Genomic DNA, 23,848 nt, shown 5'->3' with positions numbered 1-23,848 from the left:
GGGCTGTCACCTGGTCCAATAAATGAGACAACAGGCCTGAGGGTGACCAGGCTCAGGGCGTCACCACGTTGTCTGAGAGGATTATAGTTAAAAGAATTAATCGACTCTTAGTGGGCTGATAGCGATAAGCGCTGAATGAAGGAAATCGTCCACCACGCCGGTGAGTCGGTCTCAGAATCCTGGGGTGTTTATTGTCGCGAACTGATTGGCCTGAATGCCCACACGTTGATACGACTTGTGTACGAAACTGACAGATGTTAGAGCCTAGGCCACGAGGAGCGCGCTAAAGTTGCTTTTAGAGAACCACAAAGCAAGACTTGAGCCCACTGAATAGTCATCATCACCATTAATTTAAGAGCCACGCTCTTGTTGGTGTAGTATCCTCCGTTCTTGTCTATCAAAGGCCAATTCTTTGACTTCATCATAAGCCACGATGTTCGCTTTCTCTTAAATACGTTCCATGTAAGTTCTTTTTGATCTTCCCTTTCCTCTCTTTCCTTCTATCTTCCATGTCCAATCTTCTTATACCCTTCTGTCCTCAATAACTCTCCATATTTGTCTCTTTCCCCTTACTAAATAGTCATGCTGACTAAATTCCACTGTAGTCTGTCAACATGCTTTATTATTATAATATGCTATGTCTCTTTAGAATGGTAAATTACGAACGTAACGGAACGTCTTATATATACATCATAAATTCTTTAACACGTGCCCGTAATAAAATAATAGAAATAATGATCCGTCCGTATCTAGAGACGTAGAGACATAATGATTCTGTAATTAAATAGATTCATGGCTGCTTTGATAAGGGCGTGATAGTAAATCTGTCAGCTGACGGGGCGATGAACTGTCCTGTTCTGTTCCCTCTTGGATTCAGAACGTTTTTTTTACCTGTCAAGATACTAGTGCTGTCAGAAAAATAGAAGTTTATATTTACAAAGGGTCAGTTAAATCGAAATAATCTGATTTGGACGGAATTTGAACCCGCAGCTCTTATCAAGCCGGGACTGAAGTGTTAACCAATACACCTCCGGGTCCAAGCAGAATTTTCGATCCATATCGTCATTAAGCATGGGTCAGTGCTAGAAAAACAAAAAAAGTCATTTATATTTATTTATTACATGCACACATAAAACTTACCCCGGAAATCGCCAATGTGAAAAGAGAGGGCAACAAGTTACAGCCAGTTTTGGTACTAAGCCCTGCGTGTACGCATGATAATAGGCGTTTAGCTCATCGATCCATTATATTTGTAAGATTGGTATTGCTGATCAATCGAACAATTCTTGCTGATCTATGTTAATGTCGCCGTGGTAGTCCAGTTGGAAAAACGCTTGCCTCCCACAGGTGAGGTCGCAGTTTTGAATCCTAGCACGGGCCTAAACCAAATGTTTCGATGATAAATAATTATCACATGCTCAGCGGTGATTGAAAACATCGCAGGGAAGCGTTCCCAAGAAATATGTTTTGGAAATAGGTAACCTAACCTGTATGGGACTGGTGTTTCCTTCGCGGATTGGAAAGTCAGACAGGAAATCGCTTCTGTAAAGAACAAACCTGTCTAATCTTCAAGTTAGGAAAGCGTATCCTGTGATAAGTTAGGTTAGGTAGATGATGGTCTGTCTATGTTTGACTGTCATATTCATTTACCTATTAAAATCAGATCGACATTGCATGTCCATTATTCGGCCGCCGCGTGTGCCTGCAACCAAACCATACGATAGAAACACACGGTATTCCGTAAGTAGTCTATTTTTGGACCATTCCCCTCTCGACGGTGCTATGGGGATATTTCACCGGGAGAGTTTAATGTACTGAAGTGACTTGCTTGCTACTGAAGGTGAAACGATAGTGGCGGTATTGAAGTAGCGCCGACTCTTTGCTTTTAAAGAAAATATTTTTTTTTATTATAGAGGTAAAAGGTGGTCACACACAGTAACAAAACGAAAGCAATAGAAAACGAGAGAGCTATCACGTGCAAACAGATCAGAAAGCTGAGTGAAAACAGACCAGAATCCTTTTGCATAGTACATGCTGTCAGAATTTTTAGTTTTATAATGGTTAATTTTTCTGCTTAGATAGCCAAGCTTTATAATCATCAAGATTATTATAATCACCACAAAAAAATCTCTGTCCTTAATAGTGATAATAATACTTATAATAAAACTTAAATTTCTGACAGCGTATACGATGCGGATAATTTTTTATCTGTTTTCAGCATAAATAAGAGAAAACACATCACAACATAACGTGACGTATGATTCTGATTTAAACATTTAAAAGCTTCATTCTTTCTTGTTTGTTCTTTTGTTGTGCCCGAAAGGGTCTGTGATGTGAGAGTCAAATGTAACTGACCAACTTGTACACCATCATAGTATGCAAATAAAGAATATTGAATATTAAACTCACGACTATACCCCAGTCAGAAGTACGTCTATCGCAAGATGAACTAAGTACCCACACTTCACCGACCTTTCTGTTAGACCAACGTGATAGATGGTGAACCGTATCGCCGTCTATAACGATCGCGCCAACTGTGTTAGTGACTTTAAGAACTGATATTAGGCAGCTAAATTACTCAATTGTATACCAATATTTTATGTTTATTTTTATTTTTTAAAGTACGTCTAGGGCCCTGTGTCGAGGTTTTTCTTGCAGCTTCTTTTCCCCGGCTATACAGGTTGTGAGAAGCTGCAGTAGTTTTAGGCGGATGAGACGTTCGTTATGTAAAAATTGACGATTCAAAGTGTAACTATGTTACCTACTGAATAAAGATATTTTTGAATTTGAATTTGAAAGTGGTGTAATAAGAAAATGAAACTAGAATTAAATACAACTTAAACGAAGTTTATTTTTCAGCACTTTTCCTTATAAAGACTAATTGATAATGACTTGGAGAGCGATAAACAGAACGTACGTGACTACAGCGCCCTCCAGCGGACATCTTATACAAACAATGCTAAGAATCTTATTAGAAAACTGGAAACAGGAGCAATCAAGTGCTATAAGTACCCTGAGGTACACAAACAATATTATGTAACTGGTTATAAGTATTTATAGAAGGAATTTGAAATAGGCAGTGACCACGAAATTCCACCTTCGTTTCTTCCCCTCCACTTCTTTCTAACCTATCTACATTTTGTATCCGTTTGGAAAACATTTTTTTTTACGTGACTTATTGTAGATTTGCCGCAGATGGCATTTATTACTTGGCCGGACAAATGGAGAGCGCTGAAGGCTGTCACCCGGTACAATATTTAAGACAACAAGTCTGAGGGTGCCCAGTTTGGAAAACATACAGTGCTATAACACTATGGATGCGTGCTGACCTTGTATACTTTCAAAATACGCACCCGAGACAGTGGATAATCCAGCACGATGTACAGTAAAATAGTGAGACTAAAACATACTTATAATAACATTATCGATCATTACAGTTCAGTAACACAGTTCAATCAACAACATTCAACTATAAAAAATATAATTTGACCTATTTCAAAAAACCCCGTGTGGCCTATATTTTTTTCTTTATTTTTTTTTCATCCACGATGCATTTTGTACAATGTGCTATGCATAACTTTTAACCTTTCGCCTGAGCCACTGTCTCCCACAAGGTAATTGTAACCATATTAAAAAGTCCTAATTTTTAATAACATTTTAAACAAGAATCAGCGTAATGTCTTGAAGAATAAGATATGTTTCATGTTATAGTTTGTGGGAGTTATGATGGTTTTAAATTAGGTTTCGCCCGGGACCCACGTGGCGACACATATGTTTGGGACCATCGCATCTCTTCAAGGGAGATGTTTGATAATGCGGTTTTGAGAAAAACACTGAATTTCGAAAGCGTAACTGTGGAATTTTGACTCGAAAAACCGGAGACTCCATTTTTTTAATAAGTGAGTAAAGTAGGTACTGCTCATGAACTGTTTTTTTCTCTGTTAAATATGTTAGAAAAGCGATACAAAATGTATAATCGAAAGACAAAGAGTTCGAGAGAGCACAATATAATCATAAAAATCATGAAATTTCAAAATATCAACCAATAAAAAGCACAAAAAGTTAATGATAACAAAAAGACGCTGTTTCAATGTGACAAAAGCCAATGAATCAGAAATTCTCATGAAGGCAACGCAACGGTGCGCCGGCGCAGCCACATGCGGCGCACATTTTGACGACCTCCCCTCTCCCACAACACCCCCGCTAAGGGAACCACTGAAAAAATCGGACCAGCAACAAAAAATACAGGCCTTTATTAACATAGCATTAAAGTTCAGACAAACGTTATATCAACGTTAGAAACGGTACTCCAAGGGACAATTTTTTCTTTGGAACAGTCCCGTAAGGTCAGTGACCTCTTTTTTGCAAATATTTTATTTCACCTTGGAATAACTAACGGTTTTTGCTTATTTGTAACGTATGACCAGATACGAAATAACAAACATACTTTCAGGCTGATTATCATCATAGACCGATTTTATACTGAGGGTTGGTCTCAAGTTGTTTAGATAATGGTTAACTACATTATAGACCATATCACAAAACGACTGCATATAATTTCACTCGGATCTTTTATTGACCTCGTCGCAACTTCACTTAATAGCAAAATGGAAACATGGTGTTTGTAGGTGTAAGTATTTATACTTGCACAACAAATTATTACATTATTGTTTCTCATATTGTGTACGAAAACAGTCGCAGATATATTTTCCCTGACGTTTGTATTTTTAATCTTAAATGAGTAACGTAAAGTGCGTTATGAATTCGGTATATATTTGCACACTTGAGATGACATTATCAAGACTTTATCTTGTGATAATGTTGACGGATACATCGATTTCTATTTAGATAATCTTATCTCGTAAAAAAAATATCTGGGAGATTCTGTTTTTCAGAAATTGCACCATCAGTATTAATTTTGCTAGTGCAAAGTAAGCATGTTAGTTTTGTTGCTTTTTTCGTTTGTGGCTGCTTGTGTTGGGCAGGTAGAGGTGACACCTGGGCCAACGCCTGTGCTTGAGCCGAGGCCAACAGTAATGATACAACAGGGTTTTGTTGTCGGATCAGAAGTAGAAGATGGTTCCCTCACTTATTACGAATTTAATGGCATACCCTACGCAGACTCCACTTCAGGCATTCACCGGTTTAAGGTATTGTTGTGATATTATCTTATACTGTATCATTTTTAATATTAGGTACCTGATCATCATCATCCTCCTGCCCTTGTCCAATCTAAGTGGGGTCAGCACAATATGTATTCCTGTCAATAGTTATCTCAGTACCCACGCCTTTCACACAATCCATCCACACTTTCTTGAGTCGTCCCCTACCCCTTTGTCTATCTACATTCATACTGATAACTTTCCTCGTTACCTATATGCCTTTCATCCCTCCACATTACATGCCCATACCATGCTAACCTGTTGCTTCTCACTAACTGGCGCTTTCAGACTTCCTCTTATATATGAATACCTGAAAACTGTTCTTATAATATATTTGTAACTGATACTAAGATAGTAATTAATAAATCTATGGCTGTCATTGCGAGTCAAATCTTGACGAAACTTCAACAAGGGAACGTAATATTAATATTGTTACCGTCGTGTATAATTTATGTTATTTGAACAATAAATGTTTCAGGCCCCAAGTCCACCCCCATTATTTGAGGAAGTATTCATAGCTGATCGTAAGAATATCAAATGCGTACGACCGTTAGGCGCTGGATATGAAGGCACGGAAGATTGTCTTGTGGCCGATGTATTTACTCCAACAATTGACAACACTGCAAAACTTCCCGTTATGGTATGGATAAAAGGCAGAGAGTTCGATCAAGACAATGCACCACAGCTGTCTTTCAAGCATTTTGTTGAAAAAGATGTAATTATTGTCTCTCTGAACTTCCGTGAATCGATACTAGGATTTCTTTGTTTGGGAACCGAAACGGCGCCTGGTAATGCTGGACTAAAAGACATTATTGCAGGGTTACGTTGGGTACAAGAAAATATTGAGCAATTTGGTGGAGATCCAGACAACGTCAGTATTTTTGGACATGGAAGTGGAGCTGCAGCTGTGGATTTAGTGACGTTGTCTCCAATGTCAAAGGATTTGATTCATAAAGCCATAGCGCAAAGTGGCAATGCTATAGCTCCTTGGGCTGTGACACGAGATAACCTTGAATACGCTATTCAAGTAGCTGAAGCGCTAGGTCATGATGTTACAAGTGCTAAAGAACTTTCAGAAATATTTACAAGAACCAGCGTTGCTGCTTTAATGGCTGTCATAAATGAACTAGACTTGACCGACAATTCCATGGCTTTCGCACCGTGTCTTGAAAGAGAGAGCTTAGAGAATGTTGAAAAATTCCTTATTAAATCTCCATATGAAACAATTGTTGAAGGTGATTTTGCAAGCATTCCGTTCATCACTGGCTTTGTTGAACTAGAAGGGACGATAAGAGCGGAAGAAGCTCGAAAATACAATTGGCTTGAAAGAATGGAAAACTCATTTGTTGACTTTTTACAACCAGACTTGAAATTCGAAGACGAGATTGATCAAGCAGATATCGCAGATCATATCAAAGCTTTTTACTTCAAGGGTGAACAAGTTGATATTGATGACTATTATAAGTATCACGGTGATACTTTAATGATAGTTTCTGCTATACGAGAAGCATATTTACGTGCAGCGGCATCGACATCGACTATTTATTTATATCAGTTCTCTTACAAAGGTCCTCTCGGAGAATCTTTCGTAAGTGGCTCTGAGGAAATTGATCAAGCGAGTCACAGTGAAGAATTGGCGTATTTATTCCACGAAATCGATGACTCTGAAGTATCTCAATTCGATCTTCTTGTTAGCGATATTCTTATTGAACGATGGACGAACTTCGCTAAAACTGGGTATGTACAAATTAAAATTACAATTTCTTACATTATTAATTTATGACAATATCCTCACTTACTTACTTATTTCCAGCAACCCGACAAGCGACACTTCCCAAGTAACATGGCTCCCATTCACAAGCGATGCACCAAATTACATTCATATACTTGACAGCACTGAAGCAAGAGAAAACACTGTCGAAATCGAACTTCGTAATCCACATCCCGAGGAAGTGCTTTTCTGGAATGGAATTTATGAAACACATTTCTTGGATGCTCAGAGCAAATGGGAACTGACTGACAGGAATGAAGAAAATGTAGATGTTGTTGATGAGAATGGAAGTGAAGAAGATGAAAATGGAGGTGAAGGTGATGGCAGTGAAGATGGTGATGGTGATGAGAATGGTGGTGGCGACGACGAGGACGACGATGGTGAACCTGACTCCGCCTCCACTGCTGTTGGTTACACTTTTTCAATCATTAGCTTGTTTGCAATAATAAATCAATTCCATTGGTCACAGATACTGTCTTAGAAAACTACTTGGTAGATTATGAGCTACTGACTTAGTTTTTAAGAGTGTATAGCGTATTTGTTATAGGAACCAGGATGACAATTAGCAATCAAATTATTTCATGTTACAAGCGCATCAGTGAGTGTAAGTGAGTTCTCCAAGATTTAATTAGGAGGGATCAAACATACGAACTTACATAGATAGCGGTCAAATACAAATCGATAAAAATCAAGTTCTACCTCTATTTAGACAGACAATGATGAATTAGGTTATAAATTTTGTATTTTTACTGTCATAACATTGACGATATGTCAGTAATATTGAATGACAATCAATGGTTCCTAAAATATTAGGTAATAACGTAGTGGGGAAGTTCAATGAATTTTTGTTTTTATTAAAATACATTACGAATTTCTTCACTATATTTACGTACATAAATCTAACTATAACACATGTGGTATATGTTAATAAAAAAAAAAACAGAATTGGTGTTTTCATCTTACCTAATCTTGACTCTTCACGAGAAACTTATCACAATATTTTTATCAAACGTTATCGTAAAGATATACTTAAAGGTTTTCCTATTTCCATATAGCCACGTATAGTTATCAAGAGATTAGAAACATTTTCTCGAAAGTTTAGAAAACTATGAGGATATACATGGCCAGATCTTAGTATTGATCATATCATGATGAGCTCGATCATTTCTTGAAATGGTCATATTATTTTCATGAAATAGAATATCATTCGTTGGCCACATCTTGATGTACTTTAGCCCGATCAATGAAAACAAAACGTTTTACGATATGAGCAACTAAATGCATGATTACTTCATGATATAGCCAAACGTTCGAAATCATATCGTAAAAATAGTAACATTATACACCGGTAGTGGCGCTAGTGTCGATTATATTTAAAACTTGATTGATATAATAATCGATGAATCGATGTAATTGTACAATATTCCACATCTATTAGGTAAATAATTTTGAACCTGAGAAATTAATCGACTATTCGCATTTTTATAATACCACATAACATGAACACCGCCTGCATTAACGTTATGGCCAAACGTCGATTGAAATATCATTAAACGTTGACGTTTCAACGACATGGTCAACTTAAGTTGGCTATTTCATGAAATATGACCATTTCATGAAATGGTCGAACACATCATGACATGATCAATTCTAAGATCTGGCCACGACATATACACTATTAAAATTATTTTTGTCGAGGGAAATAAAGGAGGAAATCAAGATGACATAATATGAAGGAAGGTTACTAATGGTTAGTAGAGTATTCATACATATACATAAACTCGCGCCTATTCCCCACCGGAGTAAAAAGAAACTGTGGAATTCCATTTGCTTCGATCCTGACACACCTCGTGTGCACGCAAACTATACTCATGGCTGAAATTTGAATCTGCCGCCTCGACTTACGCGAGCCGCGGCATTCCACGCTATTGGTCGAAACCAATATGGCGTCACTCTGTTCGCGCCGACCACGGGGTTCACCACGGATAATTTGTTTGCTGTGAATTTATTGTGAAGAAACTGTTTAATCTATCGGAAATTGTGTTATTAATGTTGGACAATACCTAATTCAACTCAGCTGAGTGTTAAATTGGTGAATACAACAAGGAACTGTCGGCGGTATAGGTATCTCGGTCCCGTGGTTTGGAGCCCGGCGCAGCAGCAGTCAGGTTGGTGGCCTTCTTATTTCATGCTGTGATTATGTATAGATTTGTGTTGCACTGACCACCTTACCAGCCATGGATTTAGTCTCTAGCTCTGGTTATCGAAGGAATTAACGAACATAATTTTGGTCCTTTGTCGCTCGGATGGTAGGTCACGTGACATTCGGTCGGTCGGTTTTATTTATCGGTATTTACCTATTAAAAACAGTTTTCTTAGTGGTTTTTCGGTTAAAATACTAATATTTCGGGTTTATTTTAGCTTATTTTGGTTGTACTTATAGGTACATATACGTATTTTCGGCGTATTTCGGTTTTTTCGGTTTCGGTCACTGACCTCTACTCGGTTCGGTTCTAAACAGTTTTCTCGGTGTTATTTCGGTTAAAATAACAATATTTTGGGTTTATTTTATCTTATTTCGGTTGTACTTATAGGTGCAGATTTGTATTTTCGGTGTATTTCGGTTTTTTCGGTTTCGGTCACTGACCTCTGCTCGGTTTCGGTTCTAAACAATTTTCTCGGTGTTATTTCGGTTAAAATAACAATATTTCGGATTTATTTTATCTTATTTCGGGTGTACTTATAGGTACAGATTTGTATTTTCGGCGTATTTCGGTTTTTTTCGGTTGTGTCGCGCCACCTTCTATTTTTGTGTAGGTACCTATTTCGTTGTTGAATAAAATAGGTAATTCAACATGGCGAAAAAGTTTGAAGTAAAATTCAAAATAGAATGCGATTGGTTTTTAAATACAATTGATATGATTGATTCATCGGAGTTTAGCTCAAGTGTAAAATTAGCGCGGTTACGTAAGTTAACTTCTCATTTTGATAACTTAACGGAGGCCTATGAATGTTTACTGGAGGTTGTAACCGATTCGGAAGTAGTTGCAAAGTATGACGAACAGTATAAATGCGCGACTTTACAATATGACAAGTTGGAGGCCAAGGCGATGGAGCATCCACACTCACAGGGTACTTACATACCTACCACTAGTGCGCCGTTTGCTCGCCTACCGCAAATTAATTTGCAAACGTTTGATGGTGATTTATTTACATGGTGCAGTTTTATAAGTTTGTATAATTCGCTAGTGTCGTCTCGTACAGACATTTCAAAAACCGAGAAGTTTCATTACCTGTTCTCTCATTTGCAAAAGGAACCAAGGTCAATGTTACAACACTTGCCTATGGTGGATTCATCTCTTGATACGGCTTTGGAGCTTCTGAAAGCACGGTATGATAACAAACGCTTGCTCGCGGACACGCATATATCGCGTATTTTGAATATTCCGGTATTGAAAAAAGTAAACACGTTGCGTACGAGTATTTTGAACCCGTTACTGGAGTCGACTCGGGCTTTGAAAGGATTAGGTCTACCTGTGGACAGCTGGTGTTATATGCTTGTCCATATCAGTTTGTCTAAATTGCCTATTGACATTAGGACTCGGTTCGAACAAAAGTACGGCGGATTAAGGTGTGATTTACCGACATTTGAAAATTTAACGACTTTTTTACAAAATGAGTGTAGTTTGCTTGAAACAACGACTTCAGGTTGCAATAATTCTGAGGTTCCCAAAACAAAAAATATTAATTCGGTTTCGGTAGCTCCGTACAGCACGGACGCTAAACATAGGTGCGCGTTTTGCTCAATCGCGGGTCATGATATTGACATTTGTTATAAATTTAAAAACGGGTCTTCTGGTGAGCGTAGAATGTGGATACGCAATAATGGGCTTTGCTTCAAATGCTTCGGCCAACACTCGGCGTCTTCTTGTAACCGTCATGTTCCTTGCGGGCGGTGTGGTAACCTCGGTCACCATACATTAATATGTACGTTAGATATGCAGCCTAGTGCTCGGACGGCAAAAGGTGCACACGTTCAAAATAATAATTTATATAATAAAAACTTTAATCAGAGCACCCGTAACGAGCGTATGGTGCATACTGTGATGTCTGGCCACCCCGGTCAGGCGCACGACGTGAGGCCGGGCGGTTTCGCTTGTTGTTCGGGCGCGGATAGCGCGGCAGTTGTCGGTCACGCGCTGCCGTCGGGTTATTCTGTTCAATCAGAATAGCAATTAGCGCAGAGTAATGTTTCTTCTATGCCTACTTTACAAGATAATGTTATTTTACCTACAGTTATTGTTAATGTTTTATCGGGTAATGGGGAGCTTGTTAAGGCAAGGGCATTATTAGATTTCGGTTCACAGGTTTCGGTTGTTCGTAGCGATTTTGTTAATTCACTCGGTTTGAAAAAACATTACTCTGTGACTCCTTTGTTGGGTGTAGGTGGCACTCACGCTTCGAATAGTAATTATATTGTTACTATTAATTTTCGGTCGGAAAGAAATAATATTTTTTTATCGGTCAATGCGGTTGTTTTGAAAACTCCTACCACTTATGTGGCTAGTCGGCTCGGTATTTCGGATAATTTACGTATTTCGGATGATGGTTTCGGACATTTATCGAAGGTCGATATTATTTTCGGTTGTGATATTCTCGGTGAAATTGTAGAAGGGAATAAGGTCACTTTACGGCCGGGTGGACCTTATGCCATTGATACAATATTTGATTTTGCTATTTTCGGGCCATTACGGGGCAATTATAATAATAATAATGTTGTTTGTCGGAATCGGAATATTGATGTTTTTTCGGGTGTCTCATTGGTGGACGCGGTTGAGCGGTTCTGGAAGTCGGAGGAGCCGCCCAATGTTAAAATTAGGGATCCTTGCGATGTTGATTGTGAGCGGTTATTTTCGGGTTCGGTTATTCGGTGTTCGAATGGTAAATATATGGTTCGGTTGCCATTGATACCTAATCACGCGGAGTTGGGTGATTCCGCGCAGGTTGCTATTCGGCGGTTTATGGCTTTGGAAAGGCGAATGCGGGTTCAGCCTAAGTTCAAAGAAAAATATGTTCAATTTATTCGGGAATATATTCATTTAAAACATATGCAACTTTCGGAGTTTGATATTAATTCGGAACAGGAACATTACTTTTTAGCGCACCATGGTGTTTTTAAAACGTCTGGTGACACGGATAAGATTCGGGTTGTTTTCGACGGTAGTGTTAAGACAACTACTGGGGTTAGTCTTAACGATTGTTTGTATTCTGGAGAAAGGTTACAAAATGATATAACTAAAATTATTTTAAATTTCCGTTTACCTCGGGTGGTGTTTACCACTGATGTAAAGATGATGTTTCGGATGACCTGGATCCATCCCCAGGATCGTAGGTATCAATTGATTTTATGGCGGGAAAGTCCAGCTGATCCTATTCAGATTTTTGAACTTACTACAAATACTTACGGTCTTAAGTCGAGTCCTTTTGTAGCGATACGTTGCTTGCACCAGTTGGCTGCTGATGAGCAGGAACGTTTTCCCAGGGCTGCGAAGTTACTGATAAATAATTCTTATGTTGATGATCTTAATGGAGGCGCAGACACGGTTGAGGAAGCACAGGAAATTAGAGACGAGTTGATACAGCTGATGAAGACGGCAGGTTATGAGCTGCGAAAGTGGTCGTCGAATGAACCTCGGCTCCTCGCTGATTTTCCTGAGGATTTCTGCGAGACACCTCGTTGTTTTGAGGATAAAGACACTTTCGGTTTTATTAAGGTCTTAGGAATTCAGTGGAACCCTTCATCGGATGCGTTTACGTACAGGGTAAATAATTTACCTTCGGAACAGTCGCCAGTTACTCGGCGCAGTATACTTTCTTCCTTGGCTAGACTTTTTGATCCGTTGGGATGGATATGTCCGGTGGTTTTTCGAGCCAAACTGTTATTACAAGAGCTGCTCAGTGACGGAGCTAAGAGTGTGGAGTGGGACGCTCCAGCCCCTGAGCACTTGGTTAAGAAGTGGAATGATCTTGTTTCGGATCTACCGAATTTACAGGGAATTTCAATTCCACGGTGCTTGAAGCCTGCTAATGACGTCAGTTATTCCTTGCATGGTTTTTGCGATGGGTCGTCGTTGGGATACGCGGCTGCAGTTTACTTACGGTCGGAGAATATTCACGGAGAAGTTTCGGTTCGGTTAGTGATAGCTAAGTCTCGGGTTGCCCCCCTAAAAAGCAAAATGACTATACCACAGTTAGAACTCAGTGGCGCAGTACTTCTTGTTTCTCTCCTACATCACGTTTTTTCTGCGTTGAGTGAGCTTTCTATTGAATTTTCGGAAGTTATTGGTTGGTGTGATAGTACCATCGTGTTGGCGTGGTTAAAGACACCCCCACACAAATTAGAAGTTTTTCAAGGCAACAGAGTTTCTCAGATTAACAATGCCAACTTACCAATTCAGTGGAGACATGTTTCAAGTGGGTTGAACTGTGCAGATATTGGATCTAGGGGAGCCTCCGCGGCTCAACTTGTGGAGCACCCTCTATGGTGGGGTTCGGAGTGGCTTTGTCAACCACGTGAGCTTTGGCCTAGTGATAGGACTGAAGTTCCTATGGATTTACCTGGACTACGTGCGAAACACGTTACCAATATCGTTGTCGGTAATGAAACTTTAGATTTGTTATTCGGTCGGTATAGCTCGTTCGACAAATTAGTTAATGTCACGGCATATGTTTTTCGGTTTATTAAAAATTGTCGGCAAAGGTGTCGTCGTAATTTCGGTAAAAATATTTCGGTTTCGGAACGTCGTAGTGCGTTAAATTACTTAATTCGGTCGGTTCAGGATTCAGATTTTAATGAACATATCTCGGCATTAAGGTTAGGGAAACCTATACGAGATTCTTTAAGGAAATTAAACTTGTTTTTGGATAGTGACGGAGTGATTCGTGTTGGAGGGCGTATTCGACATTCGGGTTTACCCTATTCAGCTCGTCATCCTATTTTACTTTCAAGTAAACATAGATTTACTTTACTTTTGGTGGAATATTATCACAAAACTTATTGTCACGTCGGTTCCAACGCGTTATCGGCCATTTTATCTCGGACTTACTGGATACTTTCTGTTCGTCGGTTGACACGGACTGTCACGTTTCGGTGCGTGCAATGCTTTAAGGCTAAGCCTCGTTTAGACCAGCCTTTTATGGCGGACTTGCCTCCTGATCGTGTTAGGTGTTCTCGTGCATTTGAAGGTGTCGGTACTGATTTTGCCGGACCGTTTATGATAAAAAGCAGTTCTTTACGAAATGCTCGGTTATTAAAATGCTATCTCTGTATTTTTGTTTGCCTGAGCACTAAGGCAGTGCATTTAGAGGTGGTCTCGGAGTTGTCGGTTGAGGCATTTGTTGCGGCTTTTACTCGGTTTACATCGCGGAGAGGAATACCGTCTTTGATGCGATCCGATTGTGGAACAAACTACGTCGGGACAAATAAATATCTAAAAGATCTTTATGTCTATTTAAAGGGTCATCATGCGGATTTAGAACGCGAGTTAGTAAAAAGTAATATTACTTGGCTTTTTAACCCACCAAGTAGTCCAAATATGGGTGGACTATTTGAAGCGGCAGTTAAGTCTGCAAAGACTCACATGAATAGAGTTCTAGGTGAGAGACGGCTCACTTTTGAAGAGTTAACCACATTTTTTACCAAGGTGGAAGCGGTTTTGAATTCTCGCCCGCTTTGCCCTTTGAGTGCGGATCCTTCGGATTTGGAAGTATTAACACCCGGACATTTTATTATCGGTCAACCTCTGGTAGCATTGCCTGAACGTCCGTTCGAGGAAGTAAATATTTGTCGGTTGTCACGGTTTCACCAAGTTCAAAAACTTACTCAGCATTTTTGGTCTAGGTGGCGTGATGAATACTTACATACGTTGCAACAACGTACTAAATGGACTTCGCATTCGGAAGTTCCTAAGGTCGGTGATTTAGTTTTGATTAAGGAGGACAACTATCCTCCTCTAAAGTGGAAACGCGCTCGTATTTTGCGTCTTTTACCTGGTTCGGATTCGGTTACGCGCGTAGCAGAAGTTAGGACAGGGAACGGAATTCTGCTTCGGCCCGTGTCGAAGCTTTGTAGGTTACCATAGGTTTAGTTGGTTGATAACCAAGGCAGGCCTTGGTTCGGGGGGGGAGGATTATGTGCACGCAAACTATACTCATGGCTGAAATTTGAATCTGCCGCCTCGACTTACGCGAGCCGCGGCATTCCACGCTATTGGTCGAAACCAATATGGCGTCACTCTGTTCGCGCCGACCACGGGGTTCACCACGGATAATTTGTTTGCTGTGAATTTATTGTGAAGAAACTGTTTAATCTATCGGAAATTGTGTTATTAATGTTGGACAATACCTAATTCAACTCAGCTGAGTGTTAAATTGGTGAATACAACAAGGAACTGTCGGCGGTATAGGTATCTCGGTCCCGTGGTTTGGAGCCCGGCGCAGCAGCAGTCAGGTTGGTGGCCTTCTTATTTCATGCTGTGATTATGTATAGATTTGTGTTGCACTGACCACCTTACCAGCCATGGATTTAGTCTCTAGCTCTGGTTATCGAAGGAATTAACGAACACCTCGCTTGCTTTGCTTTTTCATTGTTTTTTTTTTTTTTCAGTTAAAAGAGTGTGTAATGGAATCCTTTGTCATTTAAATAATTCGTAGGCGGTAGTCATTTCCGAGATAAAACTTCTTCCTTCTTCCCTCGGTTTCAATCTCCATACCAAATTTTATCTAATATGGTTCAGCAGTTTCAGCGTGAAAGGTAACAGAGAGTTACTTTTGCATTTATAATATTACCTAGTGCATACATATCCGCCTATTTCCCACTGGGGTAAGCAGAGACACAACCTATTAAAGATATTGTGTATTTGGTATCTACCTATGTAAGTTAGTAGCATTATAAGTAAACGTGCAAAGTTGCGTGCCTGATGATGCATGGCGTTGGAGGGTTGTGCCTGCTACGAGGTCAGAAGGGTACGAGGTGCATTCATTATGCAACCCCCACGGACCTCGAAATGTCATGTGGCTATTTAGCGGATGCTATTTTTAATACCTACTAGATAGGCAAGTGTGAAGTATTTTGTCCTACTATAGATGCTTAGGGCTATATATAGCGTGAGTTTGTGGAGATTCTTTAGTATTATCATCAAATATCTGGCCGAAGTGCGAAAAATGGACAGAGGAAGAAGGCAGGGAAAATCGTGGTATCTTGTAGGCTAGATTTGAAAAATTAGGGCTATATATAGCGTGAGTTTATAGAGATACTTTAGTATTGTTGTATAGAGATGTTTTTTTTTTTTACTTGACTTATTGTAGGTTTGTCCCAGAGGGCATCAATTACGAATATATATTCGGAATATAGGGAACCAGGTACAAAATTTGAGACAACAAGCCAGACAGTGCCCAGTTGGACGTGAACCTCGTATTGAGTCGATTGAGAGAATTGGCTCCTAATGGACGGTCGTAAGCGCTGTTCCGTGCTTTGGAGGACACGTTAAGCCGTTGGTCCCGGCTATTAAGTCGGCAGTGGCGGGTTGGTGGAGGTGTTTTAACGGCTGCTCCACTGAGCAGCGTGGTGAAGTATGCTCCATACCCCCTCCGATTGATTGAGGGGAGTCTTGTGCCCAGCAGTGGGACATATATACGCTGTTTATGTATGTTATGTAAGCGCTGTAAGAGGAAAGCCGTCGAACACGCTGACTGGGTTATTATCGGGGTCCTGAAGTGTGTGTTGTCGCGAGCTGGTTGACTGCGTTTATAGCAGAGATAGTGAATCTATAGTAAATAGAAATAAATTTGAATTATTATTCATTTCATACTTTTATAACGAAAATATATATTTTTTAACAAGCATCATTAAACATGAACGGTTCTGTGTCGATATTACGTGAATTAAAATCTTCTTCTTCTATCGTGTGGGTTGTGTAGTGGAGGAATTAAAATTATACCTAAAAAAATAACTAGAAATACGGTCGCATGACCGCATAGGTAAGTAATAATATTTATAATAAAATTAAAAAACAAACAAATTGATTTACACACGAGACCTTTCAGACATAACTGGCGTGTATAAAAAGTATGTTTATAGTTAAGACGGATGGTGACTGACCATAAATACGAAGGGTGAACGGTAAAAATGGTAACGGTGGCAGTTATAAAAAGCGCAAGAGTGCAGATTTGCAAGCAGCGTTTAATGTTGCATATCGTTACAGCTGCGCTTAAAATAAATAAACAGCATAAAAATGAATTAGCTCTGCTTGGTACTCATTAAGTTTACACAGTACAGGGTGTTTACTTTATACTTATGCCTTTATTAAGTATCTACCTTAGTACAATTTATAGCTTAGCAGTTTAAGAGCAAGACTAAAATTTAATTTTTATATATTATATTTAATTTAATTCGAAAAATATTTTAAATTTTATAATCATTATCATAGAAGAGAGAAGTTCGATTTTTGATTTGTAGAGTTCTGGTGCCATCTATTGAAATTTCGTGCTCGATTGTTTTGATGTCGTCATTGTATAAATTGTACCTAGGAGAATCGGGATGGAGCGCGCTTGTAAATATTATAATACTAACAATCTACTTATATACACCTTACCACAGTTACCACGCTGCTTCACTGCAGGTTGTGTTCGCTACGACACATAGAAAAACTTACATAAACATTAACAGCATGTGTGCGTACGTCCCACTGCTGGGCACAGGCCTCCTCTCAATCAATCGGAAGGGGTATGAAGCATACTCCACTACGCTGCTCCACTGCGGGTTGGTGGAAATGTTTTAACGGCTATTTGCTGGAACCAACGGAATCATCTTACTTTTCAGACAATCAGGTGATTTAAGCCAGCAAAGTCTTTACCAAAACAAAGGACTGTCTCACAAAGTGATTTCGACAATATCCCCATCGGAACTCGAACCCGGACCACAGATCGTGAGCCTAACGCTCTAACCACTAGACCACGGAGGCTGTTAGGAAAACTTACATACATACATAAACTCACGCCCGTAATTCCTAATGGGGTGGGCAGAGCCACAAGTAATCAAAGATAACTTGCAGCCACTGTTGATACGATGTCGTAAGCTGGATTATGATAAACTTTAAGGGATCAGCCTATCGTCCATAACACTAGTTCATCATGTTAGAGGACACATTCCCTCTGTCGGTTAATTACTGGAAAAACTCTAGTTCATGAAGGAATCATAATTGTAATCAAAGTTATTTCCCTTCCCTGTAGGTACCTATTTGTGCATTTGACTGAAGTTGAAGTGCCATACACGTGTTCAACACGTCGATTTTTAAACCAACTCAACGTTTCTTAACGAAAGATTTATATGGATATGACATGAAACAAAAAAGCAATGTTTAAGTATCTAAAAATACTATTGAAACTTTTCTTTGTGTCTATATATTTGTATATGTTACCGGCCGAACCCGATTTTAGGACAAACCAGTTTTGCCTAGGCTCAACTAGTTCTTCCTATACGCGATAGGATTAACTAGTATAGCCTAGTCCAAACTAATTTGTTCTAAGCCCGATAGGATAGACTAGTTAAGGCTAGGCCAAACTAGTTGATCCTGATATAAGTACGCACACTCTAGGATAAACTGGTATAGCTTAGTCAAAACATATGAACTGCAGCTACTAAACATTCTGTTGGATCAGGCCAATTAAGCTCACGACTATATAACCGATTAGTGTAGTATTTTTTTTTTATTAATGTGAATCGTTGTATATTTTTCGTTTCATTTTTATACCCTTTCGTTTCCTTGTATATTATTTAAAAAAAAATCGAATGTAAGTATGATTCATTTTAATCAATAGATTGTCGGTTTCTTTATTTTCATGACAGGGTTTTAGCGACATGAGATAAGTAGATATAAGTTATCTTTGCCTCCACTGGGTTACTAGTTTTTAGGGCAAAACCACGTGATAAATAACAGATTATGGTACGATACACGTACAACGTACAGTCAACATACACATTTTTTTTTCTATTTCAAAGTATTTTATTAATATATTTTAAGGTATTTTATGCACTTAAAAGAATCGATTAAAGGTAATAAGAACCTAAACATGGAAATAACTTAATCTTACGATTGGACTGCGGCGGAGAATTGGAGCTAGGTAGTTATCTAATCCAATAAAAACACCTTCAACATTCTTATCTTATATAGCCTAAAATGTTCCACTGCTGGGCAAAGGCCTCCCTCCATTTCTTCCAGGACTCGTTCTCCAGTGCTTCCTCCGGCCAGCCTTCCAGGAAAGCATCCAAGTCGTGGCGCCATCTCCGCCTCGCTCTGCCACGCTTGCGTCTGTCTCTATTCGGTGACCATTCTGTGGTGATCTTAGCCCATAGGTCGTTAGACATCCGACAGACCTGCCCAATCCCACTTTCAACCATGCCCATATAATTCCTCAGCTGTATCACGCCCGTATACCTAATGAAGTGGACAGAGCCACGAGTCATCGAATAAAACAATCCGCAGCCAATTCCGATATTTGATTTCTTCTTGAAGGATATGTGGTGGATAGTATTTTGTTTTAAAAAAATAATTTTCTAAACCACCTATGTAAACGTTTACTTTTGAATTTATAAAAATAAATTGTTTATATTTTTTTCGAAATACCGTAAGTCATATCCACATAATTCCCCGGCGCTAACCGTGCGTCGCCCGTGCCACAGCCGCCTCTGGCCATGTGGTGTACATCCTGCCTACATCAGGTTACTGCGGCTGACGTGTGCTAGCACAATAAGAAACCGATTACTAATAATTTTTAATTTAATTCTTCTTATCGTGTGGGTTGTGTGGTGGAATACCAGCGTCATCAACCCTGGTGTGAAGGTTATGATTAAGCCGCCAAAGGCCCCTGCTATGGCTCACGTAACGATTACTCACTTACATTAGTAAATAGTAACCGGGACTAACGGCTTAACGTGCCTTCCGAAGCACGGATCATCTTACTTTCGGACAATCAGGTGATCAGCTTGTAATGTCCTAACCAAACTAGGGATCACAAAGTGATTTTTATGATATATCCCTACCGGGATTCGAACCCGGGGCTTCCGGATTGTGAGTCCAACGCTCAACCATTGGACCAATGAGACCTTTATTTAATTTTGACTGAACAATTAAAAAATAAAGAACATCAACATAGTTGGCTCGACCATTCTAGACGGCGGCGATACGGCTCAACCGTCTACCACGTTGGTCTAACAGAAAGCTTGTTGAGGTGTGGGTACTTAGTTATTTTTGCCATTGATGTAACTATGACTACCCCAATTGGAAATATGGTCGTGCGAGCTTATGTTGTGAATAATGAAAACAAATAAATTGGAGCGCTAGAAATTCATTTTACATTTAACAAAACAGCACTTTAGCGCAAATCGGTTATAACAGCCAAATCCGAATTTGCAATAAGATAGTACCATATTTTTTCATGTGTATGAAAACTAACGATTTTATTAAAAACATCTTGGAAGGGAAGATAGAAGGAAAGAGAGGAAGAGGAAGACCATGAAGAACTTACATTGAACAAATTAAAGAGAAGGCGAACGTCGTATCTTATAAGGAAGTAAAAGAATTTGGCTTTGAAAGACAATTATGCAGCATGCTTCACCGACTAGAACATGGCTCTTAAATTAAAGATGATGATGGAAACTAACTGTTTCCGTTTTATTAAATTTATGCTATTTGATATTATGTGAACTACCATTATGCGATATTCATGTATAGAAATTAAAAAAATATTCGCATTTACGATTACGCAAATACTGTTATGCGAATTGAAAAAAGGAGTATTTACAGAATGCTCTTTGATATAGACGCTATGTCAATTGCATTGAGTACATTTTTTTCGCGTTAAAGATATAATAAATAGCGGACTCATTATAGATAACGCCTTTAGAATGACCTTCGTGAGCCTTTTAAACCTAGATTTCCATCATGATCTTGTTCTCGAAATTCGGTATAAAGAAAATAACAACACAATGTTCATATACCACGAGTCGATTAGCAAACAACATAAAAAATCAATCATTCAACAAAATCGATTTGTGACAAAAACCGTCCTTTTAACAAAAAGTTTCAACAAAAAGTGATTAATAGGTGATTGATTTTCCTTTAACTAGCTTCCTTACGATCTGTTAATGAGAGTGAAGTGAAATTTTACGACTTTGACACTGAAGTAGAATTTTACGAGAGTATTAAACAGCCAAGTTTTGATGCTTATACGATTTGACAAACATTTGGTTCCGTGTCGAATTTTAAATACTTACCTTTTATTTTTACCTATCACGTTGGTCTAAAAGAAAGCTCGGTGAAAGGTGGTTACTTAGTTTACCTTGCCATGGATATATCTCTGACAACACCAATTGGGATTCTTATGGGAGCTTATGTTTCTTTTTTCTATTAGCTAGAGAGTCCTGTTTTTATCGGGCAGATGTAAAGTTTATTAGAAAGTGAAGAAAAAGACCCTTTAAATTATAAATGGGAAAGTAACTCTGTTTGTCTGGTTGATAATTTTTCACGCCTAAATCGCTGGATCGATTTTGGTAGTAAAAATTGAATTAAATAACAAAAAGAAAGCGAAAAATAATTATTGTCTTCTTATAGTTTATTTATTACCAGATTATTTATTTTTATTGGCGTGTTATAGTAAAGTGAAAGTTGGTAAATAAAAAAATAATTAAATTAAATAGTTGTATAAAACAAAGATGGCTGGCGAACAACGAGCTACGTAACAGTAGCACGTTCAAACACAAATTCTCTTGGGATTTTTTTCTAATCTACATGTAAATATGACATTGTCATGTGAAGTAATGTTATTGACAACTAGTGACGTGCTGTTACGGGAATGTTCCCACTTTGGAAAAGCTCCCAGCTAAAAAGCTGTATTACCTAACCTTCAGACAGATAAGACTAGCGTATAAGGGAGAACAATTTCAAAAAGAAAAGCAGGCCTTACTGTGAAAGATTTTTTACAACGGGAAAATTCCCACTTTCGGAACTTTCCCGGGAACGGCGCATCGCTGTTGACAACTGATATACGTATCCTGGACCCAGAGGTATTGGGAGCTTTGTTTTCATAACTCCATATTGCTACTCGTATTGTCGTATAATTCTGAAGGATGTTTGGAAAGCAGCTATAGGTATTACGACTACATTTTTGTTTTTATGTAGAAAATAGATTATCAAAGACACTACTATAACAGAAATGCTGTTCCATGTGCTTCGCTTTGTCAAAATAAAATAGTTTAATTTCAGTTTTATACGCAGCTCCTTGTTCGAGACGGACCTCCCTCCCTTTAATTTTAATATTCCGCCTTTAAGTCTCTAAAAGTGACAACTAAGTTGTTCATGAAACATGCTTAAATTATAATGACATTAGTTGACAGGTGCTTTCAGGAAGCGTAAATGTTTTTTTTTAACATGACTAAGAGCTTAGAAAATTGTGACGATTCTTGGAGCAAAAGACGTAGACTATATTGTTAATACCGTCTCGAACAAAGAGCGAGTACAATTATACTTTTACCCAACTTGTTTGCAACTGTTATAAAAGTTATGTTACTAATACCAGAAAATGTAAATGGTAAGTGGTAAAGAAAATTGCCTTACCAGAAAGATGTAGACATTTTCCAACTTAGGTAGATTTACAAACTATCTGTGCGGGTAGATACTTAGGTAACTCAAAATTTCGCGTAACTAAGTAATAAGTAATTGCTCGACTTTCAAGGGAAGCAATAGAAACACGACGAAATACCAGTAGTAGTTAGGAGTAGTTGTTATTTCTGTCGTGTACGTCATAATTGAGTGTATTTTTGGTATAAGTTCAATATTGATTTAATTATTTTTAGATTCTAGAATGATTCTGTTCAGGCTTATTTATATATACATTATTTATTTCTATATAGCTATGTAACCGCTGCTGAACAAAGCAAATACACCATATATTTGTTTGAAATGTTGGTTAACGTACTTGAAAGGAATGTTTTCAAATTATTGGAAAAATGAATTAAGTATAATTATCTAAATAGATCTAACTTGTCGATGTATAGTTTTGATAAGACTTGATTTGACTGTTTGGGTGGTTTCAGTGTCAAAATATTATGATAGTCACGAATAAAATAGTAATTAATGATTGATGATAAATATACGTCACAAAACAAATGAATAGTGTATTTTAATTTACCTAGTGGTTCATTGGAGATCGACATTGTATTCTTATATTACGTAACTATTAAAGTCCAAAGTAGGTACAATAAATCTTAAATTAATTTACCGGTACATTCTAAGATTTACCAACGGATGGTAGTAAAAGTCCGAATTGGCTTCATGGCAGTTTTAAGTATTTTAAAAATACAAAGGCTTAATGTAATAGCAAAAAAAAAATAGTTTTCTTCGTTAATATACAATTCCAACAAAGAAACTGTCTAACAGTATAACTTGAAACCTGACAAATAGTTTTTATTTATTTTGTATTATGTAACCTCACACGAAACTCAATCATGGCTGCCAGTGTTTCGGGCCTTATAATACATACACAGATATAAAATCGCATTCTTATTTTGTTAAAATTAGATATTTAAAAATAATTTCAGTAAAAAAGCTACTTACACTAAACTACCATATCCGAAATGTTTTATATTTAATTGTTACACCTGACAAGTAGCCAATTATTTTTCAATAATTTCATTTTGGACTTTTACCGACAGACACCTGGTCAATCTTAGGATTTACCACTGAGACATGGCAAATGTTAAAAGAAAGAGAAAAGGCATATTTCGACCTTTTTCAGTAACATTTGTACTGAGAGAAAATTAAAAAAAAATGCTGTTTATTCTCCTGGGTATATCGTAAAA

At 38.2% G+C, this 23,848-nt stretch overlaps 1 protein-coding gene across 1 annotated transcript; it reads left to right on the top strand.

Annotated features, from left to right (window-relative positions):
- Positions 1-4,922: 4,922 nt before the first annotated feature.
- Positions 4,923-7,872, top strand: LOC126372032 (juvenile hormone esterase-like). The gene is made up of 3 exons (XM_050017536.1): positions 4,923-5,150; positions 5,641-6,899; positions 6,976-7,872. Exons 1-3 carry the CDS (start codon positions 4,938-4,940, stop codon positions 7,412-7,414), a joined length of 1,911 nt encoding a protein of 636 aa, XP_049873493.1. The 5' UTR covers positions 4,923-4,937; the 3' UTR covers positions 7,415-7,872.
- Positions 7,873-23,848: the final 15,976 nt, after the last annotated feature.

The sequence above is a fragment of the Pectinophora gossypiella genome, chromosome 2 (genome assembly GCF_024362695.1).
Source record: "Pectinophora gossypiella chromosome 2, ilPecGoss1.1, whole genome shotgun sequence".
NCBI lineage: Eukaryota > Metazoa > Arthropoda > Insecta > Lepidoptera > Gelechiidae > Pectinophora > Pectinophora gossypiella.
This window is presented reverse-complemented; position numbering and strand designations above follow the sequence as displayed.

What these genes read in the sequence shown, in the direction of transcription:
- LOC126372032 (XM_050017536.1), top strand. Translation starts at nt 4,938, where the DNA reads ATGTTAGTTTTGTTGCTTTTTTCGTTTGTGGCTGCTTGTGTTGGGCAG. An exon ending in CAGGCATTCACCGGTTTAAG is followed by an intron (nt 5,151 to 5,640) that starts GTATTGTTGTGA and finishes TAAATGTTTCAG; the next exon opens with GCCCCAAGTCCACCCCCATT. An exon ending in ACGAACTTCGCTAAAACTGG is followed by an intron (nt 6,900 to 6,975) that starts GTATGTACAAAT and finishes ACTTATTTCCAG; the next exon opens with CAACCCGACAAGCGACACTT.